This window comes from Peromyscus eremicus, chromosome 2 (assembly GCF_949786415.1).
Source record: "Peromyscus eremicus chromosome 2, PerEre_H2_v1, whole genome shotgun sequence".
In the NCBI taxonomy this organism is placed as follows: Eukaryota; Metazoa; Chordata; class Mammalia; order Rodentia; family Cricetidae; genus Peromyscus; species Peromyscus eremicus.
Genome location: NC_081417.1, coordinates 64,175,344 through 64,187,948, shown reverse-complemented (window position 1 = coordinate 64,187,948; position 12,605 = coordinate 64,175,344). Strand labels below are relative to the sequence as shown.

General features: G+C 41.9%; 1 protein-coding gene across 13 annotated transcripts in view; it reads left to right on the top strand.

The window, feature by feature from the left end:
• Rnf38 (ring finger protein 38) overlaps positions 1 to 12,605 on the top strand; it is a 119,847-nt gene that overhangs the window by 81,759 nt on the left and 25,483 nt on the right. Inside the window, exons 1-2 of one of the 13 annotated variants that reach the window (XM_059254249.1) lie at positions 447 to 541; positions 10,083 to 10,130. The exons of 1 other annotated variant lie outside the window; for it this stretch is intronic. Coding sequence is in view for 5 of the 12 variants with exons in the window: in XM_059254244.1 (XP_059110227.1) it covers positions 1,345 to 1,353; positions 10,083 to 10,235 (162 nt within the window). In the remaining 7 variants the exon portion in view is untranslated. Of the gene's footprint in view, positions 1 to 410; positions 542 to 863; positions 1,045 to 1,220; positions 1,354 to 10,082; positions 10,236 to 12,605 lie in introns of those variants that run through there. 11 more of the 13 variants (XM_059254251.1, XM_059254254.1, XM_059254253.1 and 8 more) reach the window with 11 other exon arrangements.

The window sequence follows — 12,605 nt, the reverse complement described above, 5'->3', positions numbered from 1 at the left end:
TTTTCCTTGTATTTATTGTGACATTATAGGCTTTGTCTTCTCTGTTGGGTCTGGAATTCAATCGTGAGCTAGGCGGCTTCGGCTTTCGAGCCTATTTTCTATCAGCAAAGTCAAAGAATCCGTCAGACTGGTCCTGAAGGGTCGGACAAGTTAGATACAAGCCTGCTTGTTCTGTTGTGAGACCCTGTGTCTACATCAATAAAAATTCCTACTTCTTCGGTCATGTAACTACACATTATATTGTGAGGTTTACTGCTCCTCTGCTGAGTTTTGGAGTTGCTGGCTGGAGCGGAAGCCGCCTCTGTGTTAGGTACAGCCCGCGCTGGAAGGCGCTGCCCCACCTCCCCACCTTCGCTGCTCGCGCCGGCCTGGCGAGAGAGCTGGGCGGGGCTGCGCAGGGGCGCTGCGCACGGGCTCTGTTGCCGGAACTGGCCCGAGCGGCCTGGACGCGCGCAGCCCCGCCCCCGCGGGTGGAAACAAAGGGGGCTCGGCGCGGGGGAAGAGGCGGAGCTCTCTGGCGGTCCTGCTCTTGGCTGGCTAGGTTTGTGAGGATGAGGGAGGGGCAGGCGTCCGGGATCCAGAGCCGGAGGCCCTAGAGCTCCGCGGCCGGAGACCTAGCGCCTGGGGTATCGCCTGCGCGCGCAGCGCAGTCTACTGCGCCGGCGCGGCCGGTGCCGGTCCGCGAGCGCCGAGGCGGGGTGCAGTGGGCGGGGCGGGGCCCCTCGTGCGGCTGGCGGGCGGGCCTCCGGAGGCCGGGGCGGTTGGGACGCTGGGCGGAAAGGATGGGGCCTCGGAGGCGCTAGCCGACTCCTTCAGGGCTGGGCGTGGAGCCGTGGTTTCCTGACGAAGCCCGTGTGATGGTGCCAGGAGGAAGGAAGCGCCGTGACAGCGCCTCAGTCGGAACCGAGGTTCCGGGGGCGAGGAGGCCCGGGGACGGCGGCCCTGGCGAGCTGGCCGCCGGCGGGGCGAGTGGTCACAATAGGAGGCGGCGGCCCGGCCCGGAGCGGCGGGAGCAGCCCCGCAGGGCGGAGCCTCCCCTCGCAGGTACTGGCCCGGCAGCCGTTGGCTCCCGCACGAGGGCGGTACTGGCCGCGGGAGGTTGGGAGCCGGCGGGCCGCGCTTGGCGGACGTTTCCCGGCAGCCCGGCGCTCTTTGTTCCCGCCGCGGCGGGGAGCCGGCTCGCCCCTGCCTGGCCGAGACGCAGGTGAAATGATGTCACCTGGGAGAACGCAGAACCCGGTCGGAGGGGTCCTCTCTCGCGGCCTTCTGCCTCCTCCGCGGGTTTCTGTACGGGCTCGGTTTTTGTTCTCAGTGGATGGAAGTTTTTCCTTTCAGGGCTGAAGAATGAGAGAGGTTGGTTTTTGAAACGGGAGTGTTTCGGGCTATTGAAAGCAGGCCAAAGAGAGCTAAGTTATATTCCTGTGTATGATCCGGCGTGGACAGCGCTTTTGTGTTGCAGAATTGGTGTGTGCTATTGAACACGCTAATTCTACCATACTTAGAGTTGAATACTTAAATATAGTTATTGCTAGCGTCGTATGAATTGCGATTAAGCTGTGGACATTAAAATGTATTTCGGCGCTCACACACAATACTTTCTTAGAATTCTTAAGCCTGCCGTACTGCCTGTTTTCGCAGATAATATTGTAGTAACATTTACTTGCCAGTTTCTTTAGCTAGCAGACAGCTTTGTAACTAGACTTAAGAATTTCAATCACATTTGAATCATAGTCGAAATAAAGTAAAATTTTGTTCATTTTCTGAAACACTGTCTAGTGGAGAAATCCAGCTTATGAAGAAAAGAAAAGATCAAAACGTCAGATTTGGTACAGAAATGTAGAACACTTAAAAGACGACAATTTTGAGTCATAATTCTATCACTGAATTGTCTGCTTGTTATAAAGTACCTTCTGGTTTATAAATGTACTAGTATAATGTGTTTTTCGTTTTGAAAACCTGCCCATCCTAAGCCTATTCATTTAGGCATCTACTTTAGAGTTGATTCCTGTCATTTTCGTTATGAATTACTCCTACAAGAACTGGAGAGATTAGAGGCTACTAATAGGTTCTGCCCCCAACAGGTCTTTTGGGCTTCATATCCTCTGTAGGTTATGAAAGAATTGTAGTTAAATACTCTTAATTTTTCCACCACTGGTGTCTGAAAAGTAGTTGTGCCCATCTTAATTTTTAAATATATTAAAAATAATAAATGTATGTGGACAACTTAGCCTTGTTTGTTCTGTGCTTCTGCCTCACGGGTTCTGGAAGTTGATAGGTCTGGGCTTGACAGCGAGCATCTTTACCTGCTAAGCCTTTCCTCCGGGCCTTGTTCTAAACTAAGTTGGCAAAATGTAAATCTGGGTAGGTACAAAGACTTTTTTTTACTAGAGAAGATTGAAACAAAGAATGCTTAAGGGAGTTTGCAAGCATCCTCATGGACAGTATAGATCTATTGTCTCTCCCTTTGCCCTTCGCATTGGGAAGGGCTTTTTAATAACTTGTGTTAACATTGTCAGGTTGTCTGTGCGAATATTTTTACTTAGGTTAAATAGGGAATGTGAGTGAGAAATCTTTAAATAAAAATCTTGAAAATGGTTAGGTAGTTGAGCAATGTAGAAAGACCATTGTTTGTTCACCTGTTCCATATTTTGTGCTGTCTTTAGTTTGGTGTGGAAGCACTGTTTTGTAATCTTTTATTGGGAAGGTAGTTCCCAATAAAAGGTAGTTGATTAATTATTGCATGGTGTCTAGGGCTCCTTACAGAATTTTTTTGCTTGTTTTCCAATTAAGTGCATATATGAATATAGTTTTTTTGTTTTTTTTTTTTTTGTTTTTTTTTTTGTTTGTTTTTTTGTTTTTTTGTTTTTTTTTTTTTTTTGGTTTTTCGAGACAGGGTTTCTCTGTGTAGCTTTGCGCCTTTCCTGGGACTCACTTGGTAGTCCAGGCTGGCCTCGAACTCACAGAGATCCGCCTGGCTCTGCCTCTCGAGTGCTGGGATTAAAGGCGTACGCCACCACCGCCCGGCTTATATGAATATAGTTTTAACTTCTACTTTACTTCATTCATAGCTTGCTTTCATTTTCTCTGCAGGGAACACAAGCATTAAGTGTTCATTTGTACCGTATAGTTCTGGTTCTATTCCATCTATCAGTAGATACTAAATACCTATTATGACATTCTCAAAAGAAAATAAATGAGTGAATTCTGTATAGTAAATTAAAGATAAATATAAACAGGTGAAGGACAGGGGTGATATGCACAGTCTCATTTCTCCCAGCTGGTCTGGCCGTGATACTTAGTGGTATGTGTCTCACTTCTCTTTTTGGAACCCTAGACTGGGGAAGGAAAGGGAGCAGTCTTCGGTTGTTTTCACCAACCTTAGTTTTGAATGCTTCCCCAGAGACACACATCCACTTAGTTTGTCTTAATTCAAGAATGGGAATAAGTTTTACTTAACACGTGAATTCCAGTGCTAAACAGTGATCACCCTCCCTGAAATAGATTTAGTACTAGTTTTTACCCCAATTAGTGCCGGTGGCTTTTCAAAAAATGGCCCACATAAACAGGTGCAGAGGTCAGAGCACAACCTTAGTTATTCATCCTTAACTTCCATCTTAAGACGGTCATTTACATACTGGTGTATACAGCAGGCTAACTGGCTGGTGAGTTTCATGGATTCTCCTGTCTCTGTTGCTCATTTCTCCACAGGAGCACTGTGATTACAGATGCCCCCTATTCTGTCAGGCTTTATGTGGGTTCTGGAAATTGGAACTCAAGTTCTTATGGTTATGAGCCAAGCAGATTACTCACTGAGCCGTTTCCCTAGCACCCCAAGTTTTCATTAGCCTGTTGATTCTAAACAGAGTCATGATAAACTTGGGACATAATTCAGAAAAGCTGATTTGATTAGTGTGGGAGATTATTCTCTCAGTAGAATATATTATTCTGTGATACACACTTCTAGGCAATAATGACACAGTGCTGAACACAGTATATGTGTTTTCTAAACTAAAATTTATCTCAAAGTGATGATGTTCCACATATTGACCCATAGTTTTTGTCTTGTTTTAGTTTGACTTTTTTGTTGAGACAAGGTCTCCTACAGACCAGACCGGCCTCATTTACTGTGTAGCCAAGGTTGTTGACACTTCTGGTCTTCCAGAGTTCTGCAGTTACAGTTATGTTCCACCATATTACAATTGTGATGTAACATTTCAAGTTTCCATAATTTTGTCCCCACCCCCACACCCCACCCCCCTTCAAAGCACATATGTTAGTTTCAGCATTTGGTTTGGGCTTTTTATTACATTTGTTTATTTATACAACTGATATACATCAATTATTATGATTAAAAAAGATTAATTGAAAGGATTTCAGAAAATAAAATCCACCGAGGAATAAAAAGTGATGAAGGAAAGAAAATACTAATACAAAAATGTTGTGAGTTTTTAAAAAAATTACATTTATTTTATATGTATGTCTCACCTGTACCAGAATGCACATGTAGATCCTAGGGACTGAACTCGAGTTTTGAGCAGCCTAATTTGTAAAAACCACATTATTTAGTACTATCTTGGATGTTGTGGTTTACATCCTTAATTCAAATATTTGGGAGTCTGAGGCAGGATGATTGTGAGTTTAAGGCCATCCCTGTATTTAAAAAGGAAAAAAAAAGTGGGCCTAGAAGACTGCTGAGTCTCTGCTTCATTCATTTTTTATGAAAGACAAAATAAAACTAACTGAATATAGTAGAAAGCTACTGTTAGAAGCAATCTTAGAAGGAACAGTGTCTCCTTAAATCCTATTATTTTAGCACAATATCTTATAACTGTGTTAATCTCCAAGACAAGGATTAAATTGTTGATTATTGATGTTATAACTACCCAAACAGAGAAGGGCCCCATTAAACAAAGAATCATAAACTGCTAGTGCATTGATGCTTAGTAGGTATATGTAGGTATATTCGTCTTACTTCCTAGTTATACTCAATGAATTAGTCATGTAGTTACATGTAAACAAACATTAAAAAAAAACAAGAAGTTCTGAGGTTGCGGATTTACTCCCCTCTTCCTTGTGGTTCTGTGGCAGATACAAGCTGTACCCTGAACATAGGCTGCAGTTACCAAATATCGGTAATGTTCAGGTAGGCTACAGACTGACAGAATTGTATCAGTTTAGGACTATGGTACAACCTTAGGGTTAACCAAGGAAAAATCAGTGAAATTGTGCCTAAAACAGTTTTTACAAGGTAACAAGTTAATTTTTTATATTGATTTATTGATGATTTTTATTTTTATTTTTCCCAAGACAGGGTTTCTCTGTGTAGCCCTGGCTATCCTGGAACTCACTTTGTAAACTAGGCTGGCCTTGAACTCAGAGATCTGCCTACCTTTGCCTCCCAGAGTACCATCACAATGTTCTTTTTCAAGTTAAACTACAAGATAGATTAGTGAATTAATAGTCTAGGTTTAAGGATCTGTTTGGTCTTTCTGAGGTGCATGGCTTTAATCAGCTCAGTTAAACCTGCTGTACAGTGTATAAAGATCAGAGAGCCTGTTGTAGTTTGCTTTCTGTTGCTTCGATTAAACACCATTACCAAAAGAACTTCGGGGGAAAACAGCCTATTTCATTTATATATAGCTTATGGTCGGTCCATCATGAAGGGAAGTTAAGGCAGGAACTGAAGTAGAGGACATGGGAAACACTGCTTACTAATGCAATCCAGGGCCACCTGGCCAGGGGTGGGACTGCTTGTTTATAGTGAGCCAGGCCCTTCCACATCAGTTATTAATCAAAATGATGCCTTACTCAGGCCTTTAAAATGTATATATTTGTTTTATTTATTTGAGATAGCTCTCACTAGCCTAGAGCTCACTAGGCATGCTGGTCTTGAACACGGATCTTTCTGCTGTATTAAAAGTATATACCACCATGCCCAGCCTATTGGTCAGTTTTATGGTACATTTTCCCTGTTGAGCTTCCGTCTCCTAGATGAGACTCAAGCTTGGGTCAGGTTGACAAAAACTAGTCAGCACAGGGCCCAGTTTCATTTCCTGGCATAAAGTTAGCTACTGTCAGTCTGAGATTTTATTTAATTGCTATATTGTTTAAATAAAAATATCCTTGGAGTGGAGAGGGGGCTCTGAGGAATCAAATGTAAGGTCCTGTGCATGCAAGGCAAGTGCCCTGCCACGGAATATGCTAATCCTATAACAGTGTCTTAGTTTATTCTCTCATAATGAAGGTTTGAGTTCTTTGCATTTCATCTTAGTTGTGTACACTCAGATGTACTATGTTGGTTCTCTGTTGTGTATATCAGATTACCTGGAATCTGAGTTACAAAACCTGTTACCTTAAAATTAACTTGTATCAAGGCCAGTCATGATGTTGCAGGACTTTAATCCCAGATTTTGGGAGGCAGAGACAGGTCTCTGAATTCAAGGCTAGCATGGTCTACTTATGAGTTCTAGGACAGCCAGAGCTACATAGTGAGACCTTGCTTTGAAAAAAATCAACCAACCAAAACCCATGAGAGTTTTGTTTGTTTTTTGAGACAGGGCTTCTGTGTAGCTTTGGAGCCTTTCCTGGAACTCACTCTGTAGCCCAGGCTGGCCTCGAACTCAGAGTTCCGCCTGGCTCTGCCTCCTGAGCACTGGGATTAAAGGTGTGTGCCACCACTGCTTGGTTCCAACCAAAAACCTTGTATGAGATGTCCTGGTATGAGTTAGCTACTGGGTCTTCTGCACCTTGTCTTAGCTGGCAGGAGCTGACATTCTTTAGTTTGAAATCATTGGTTGATAGAATGTGGTATTCCCCATTTACTCATTGTCATCTGGTAACTGCTCCAGTGCCAGGGCCTGCTGTCCTCAGTTCCCAGCTCCATGACGCCCACCCTTCTCTCATCTTCTCAGAGTTCTGCAGCTTGGTTTGAAAGGCTGATAGGAGAGCTTCTCAAGAGCGGCTCAGTTCTGTTTTTAGAACTTTCTCTGATTAAGTCAGGCTCTCTTATGATGGCCTCCCTCCTGATGAATTTAAAATCCACTGTTGGAATGTTGATTGCTTTGAAAAGCACCCCCCCCCCCATGTTCTGCTCTATCAAGTGGAATGGGGAGGATTAGAGTGGTGAGAATTTACAGTGACATCTTATATAGGAAATTTCCTTACTATGCATTACACATAAATAAAATGTTTCTATGAACTTACTGTGAGGGCTTTTTCTGGTTTTGATCAAGCCCAGCAGTGGTTTTATCATAGACTATAGGACTTGAATATAACTCTTCCACAATATTGTTTGTCCTCTGTTCAGAGATAAATGAAGTTTCTGACAGAAGGAAACTATTGTGAATAGGAAAAGATATACTTGAAAATTACTATCTTATGACAACAGGAGCCAAGGGTGCCATAGGTTTGTTGTTTTTTTTGGGGGGGGGTATGTTTTACTTATGATGGAAATCTCTTTAAATTCTTTTTTTGATGGTTCCTTTTTATTTTTTATATGCATTGGTGTTTTGCTTGCATGTATGTCTGTGTGAGGGTGTTAGAGATCCCCTGGAACTGGAGTTATAGACAATTGTGAGCTGCCATGGTGGGTGCTGGGAATTGAACTCAGGACCTCTGGAAGAGCAGCCGGTGCTCTTAACCTCTGAGCCATCTCTCCAGCCCCTGATGATGGAAATCTTAAAATCTCTAAAGGATCAAAGAAGGAAGAATAAAGACTGTTTGGGCATGGTTGTTGATGGTAAGTGACTAATTAAGAGCCCTGGCAGCTCTGGCAGAGGACTTGCGCTCAATCCCTAGTACCCACATGGCAGCTCACAACTGTCTGTAATTCCAGTTCAGGGGATCCAACACCCTCTTCTGGCCTCCAGGGGTACCTGGCATTTCATGGTGCACAGACACCCACAGACAAAACATGCAGAATTTACTTACTGTGAGAATAAGAATCCTAAGAGAATGGCGGGTAGAGCTCATTTGGGAGTGTGGGAAGTTCCTTATTTAATGATGATCAAGAGTGGCAAATACACCTCATCTGCTTTGGATTTGTTTTGTTGTTTTGAGAAAGGGACTTGCTTTGTAAGACTAGTCTGGAATTTGTTAGCAGCCCTATCTCAGCCTCTAGAGTGCTTTGACTACAGGCATAAGCTACTTGTGCTGTGCTGGGAATCAAATCTACCTTTTATTTTCAGACAAGTTATGTTCCAGTGTTCGTTTGCTTTATAGCATTTAAATGTCATGTTGTAGTTGGCTACTTGCATCTGTTTTGTCATGCCCTTTTTCGCATTTATCTGTTGGTGGTAGTGGGGTGGCGAACATTCAAACCATGACACATGTGGAGGTCAGAAGACAAACTTCTAGGAGTAGATTCTCTTCCCCACCACCATGTGGGTTCCAGGGATCTAACTCAGGTCATCAGGCTTGGTGGCAAGGGCCTTTACCCACTTAGCCGTCTTGCTGGCCTTTCCTTTTTAATTAAAATAAACTCATTAGGATTTTTTCTTTAATCTTTATAGCTTAGTTCTGTTAATGTGCGCGTGTGTGTGCGTCTGTCTTTCTGTCTCTTAGCTCTTAGAAGACAGAAAATACTCCTTTATTCAGCAGTACATACTCACAAAGGTAAAGAACATTAGCATACTGTGTTTGCAATACAGAGATAAAGTATAGTTATATCCAGAACATTTTGTGTAGTAAACTAACAAGTACTCCTGTAATTTCTGGAGTAGTGGGGCCTTTAGCAGTATTTTTGTTCTTATCACTAGATACGATTATCTATCAGGTTTATAACACACCAACAACAAAATTAAAGATAGGCTAGAGATGACCACAGCACATTTTATGACATTCAATGTCATAATGTCTCTGCTTTCCTATCTAGCCTCCTCTTTACTGTCCGCCATACTGAAAGTTGTCTGTTTCCTTACTACATGCTCTCTGCCAGTTACCAGAGCATAGCACTCAGTGTCTACTGCTGTCAAATACTTACTATATGATGATTTACTTGTTTGTCTGTCTTTTCCCCCTTTCCTCCTCCTTTTATAGCATATACTTCTTGAAGGTAGGAAACGATGCCTTTCTTTTTGTTTAGTGCCTGTCACCAAGGAGACCCTTAAATCTTAACACTGAGGGAAGGAATGAGGCAGTAACTGTAGAAGCCAGACAGTGTTGAGCACATGGTTTTTGTGTGAGGACAAGCACGTCCTTAAACTTGGAGTCCCCAAGGAGAATTTCACTGTCACAACATAGTGGAAGAGTGATGTTCATGGTTCTCAAATGCTGCAGGTTAAGTCTCACACAAGCTTAAGGATATATAACCCACAGTCTAGCATCTTTAAGCGGCGCTTGTGTACTTTCAGGCGTAGGCGTTTGTCTTTGGTCCCCTTGTTTTTGTTGTTTGTCCTTTCCTTGCTGTTTGAGGATTTTTTTCTTTTTTAAATTTTTAATCTTGAGAACAGGATCTTGATTTCTAGCCCAGGCTGACTTAGAACTTGGGATATTCTTGCCTCAGTCTCCCTAGTACTGAATGAACATAGCTAAAGTTTAATAGAGTGGAGATGCCATCCCCAGACCTAAGATTACTATATGTTATATGTTGTACGGTCTTACAGCTGAGAGTATGGAAATTTTACCATAAATATTGTCAAATCTTATCTTTTTCACCATGGTCACTTGTAAGGTCAACTAAAAGTTGTAAAAATACATTGAGAAAAAATGAGAGAGAGAGTCTAGGTAGACATTCATCACTATACGTAGGTGATTTTACCTCAGGTCTTCTCACCATGAAACCTGACGGTTAGGGTTTTAGAGTTAACACCAACGAAAGAGCTCATCAGTAGAGTTTTGAGGAATAAGACCTAAGTTCCTGAACTGTGCTATTTTTATCTCAAGCCTTTTTGTGTGGGAAGCTCCATTGCTAGAGGCGGTCTCTGCCTCCTGTATGTTTTGATGTTTAAAGTTACTTCCCCCCAATCTCTCTGCTGACAGAATTGTCAAATACCACAAAACCCAGACTGTCCTTCATAGGCTTGATTGTCCATATTGGTATGGCTAGCCATGAACTATCCTTTTCTTCTCCCTCTTTTTCCCAGATATCTCCCGGGGCCAATTCAGCACCTCTGCCTGGCCATCCTAACAAGGTGATTTGTGAAAGGGTGAGACTTCCGAGCCTGTTCCCTCTTCTCCCAAGTGATCAGAACACTACCGTTCAAGAGGATGCTCACTTCAAAGCTTTCTTCTTCCAGGTTCTTATATGTTTACCCTTTCCCTACACAGGGCTGACAGTCACCATTCTAGCTTGTTTCTAGGAAGGCTTAAACAGACTCCTCAGTAGCCTCTGATTTTCTGTTGTCTGTGGGAATAAATACTCTTCTTAGAGGACTGACTTCTTCAGTATACCTTCCAGCCAGCGCTTCTGAAAAGTGTCTTCTCTTGAGTTACTGTTTTGACCACTGAATATTCTGTTTAAAAAAACTTTTTTGTCTTAATCATTTGTCCTAAGCATTCAGTTTCTGTAAGAAAATAGAAAGTACTAAAATATGTAAGGTGTATACAGAAGGAAAAAATGAAAGCATGTGTTTTAAGCCATCACTACTTAGTTATTTAATGCCCAGAATGTTATAGTGATACATATTCCTGAGAGGGTACATAGGTATTTGCTTTCTGTACCTCTTCGTACCTGTAGATTTAAAAAAAAAAAAAAAAAGGATGTTAAGATTTTAATATAAAGTGAAAACCAGTCCACATATATTAAAATCATGGTTGGATTAACAAGATTACTTGGATCTGCTCATACAAATCACTGGCTTCTGAACTTTGACTCCATATTCCTAGAGAAGCATGTTTTAATAATGGAAATCAGTATTACTGTTACTACAGAACAAGCCACATCTACAGAATCACTTTTGAATAGTAGGTAGGTGTGTATGTGTGTGTGTGTGTGTGTGTGTGTGTGTGTGTGTGTAGAAAGCCTGCCCAAAGTATTGACATAGTTGATGACCAAGACGAAATGTTTTCAATAGAAACCACTCATTTTTTGTTTTCTCTAGAAATGACCTGGAACTGGTGTTAAAGGGATACATTAAGTTTGTCATGTGTTACTTCTGTCAGTACCTGAAGGTGATCCAGGCCACTTCAGTCTGGTATTCCTTTTAGAATTTGTGCTGGATTCTCTGTATGTGTTTATTGTCCATGTTTTCAACTCAGAATAAAATAGGTATCTTGTTCTAGGTAAGGAAATAGGTGTTAAAAAGTTCACCAAGGTGCACAGTTCATCCAGTGATTGGTGGATCAAAGGACTCATCTGATTCTCTCTGTGTTGTGTTTTCTTTATCATATTACCTTTAAGTAGCTACATGCATTTCTATAAATACATTTTGTAAGTATTTAACACATAACTTTGTTAGGAGGCCTAGTTGTCTGTGAATTGAATGGCATATTGACTACTATTTTAGTTAGAGAATTATCTGTGCACAGAAGTTCAGTGTTATCGGTAGGTGACTGATACTTAAGAAATTTAAAGCCAGGCTTAGTAGCAAGCACCTTTAGTTTCAGCACTCCTGAGGCCGATGGAGATGGATTTCTGCAAGTTCAAGATCTGTCTGGTCTACATATTGTTCTGGGACAGCCACGGCTACGTAGAGAGACCTTGTCTCAAAAAACAAACAAACCCAAAGGAAGGAAGGAAAAGAAGAAAGGAAAAGAACTGACTTAAGGTTGGGCATGGTCCCACATGCATTTTAATCCCAGTGTGGGAGGTAAAAACAGACAGATCTCTGAGTTGGAGAACAGCCTGGTATACATAGTAAGTTTCAGACCAGCCAGGGATCGTCCCTATCCAAAAATAAGTCTCTAAATAATACACTTAACTACTGCCACTAATAGTAAGTTTTTATTTTCTGTATTCTCCATATTCCCTTGGAGGTTTTGGGAATTAATATTATTAAATTTAAACTTAGTAATTACAAATGCAGTAGATTAAACCCATGTTTTAAAAATAAAACAATAAAGTTAAAATTGGAGCCAACTGTGCTTAGTGGTTTGTTTTTTTTTTAAAGCTTTTGGGCAACTGAACCTAGAGCTCTACCCATGCTAGTCATATGTTTTACCCTCTAATTAACTAGTCATATACTATACCCTCTAACTAGTCATATCACTCCCTCTAACTAACTGGTCATATACTATACTCTCTAGTTAGTTAGTTATATTACTCCCTCTAACGAGTCATATGGTACACTCTGTAGTCCCCGGGGTTTATTGAAAAGTAAAAAGCATTATAACGTTGTTAATGGTAATTACATAGTCTTTCCTCTACCTTTAGAGCAAGGCCTTCACTGTATTTTCTCTAAGGGACAACCAGAGATTTTCTCTGCTAAGTTACTGCCCTGTAGGTTTTCTGGGTGAGAAAGATCGATCTTAGGAAGTCCTGAGGAGATACTGATACATTAGCTAATTCTCATGTCAAAGTGAGTGTCATTTGTTAGTTCCGACTGTGCTTCTCCCCTAAAAACACCTGGCTTGCTGCAGACGTTACTCAACATTCTCAGTGGTTAAGAGCACTTCCTGTTCTTACTATGAACAGTGGAGTTTGGATCCTAACACCCACTTAAGACAGC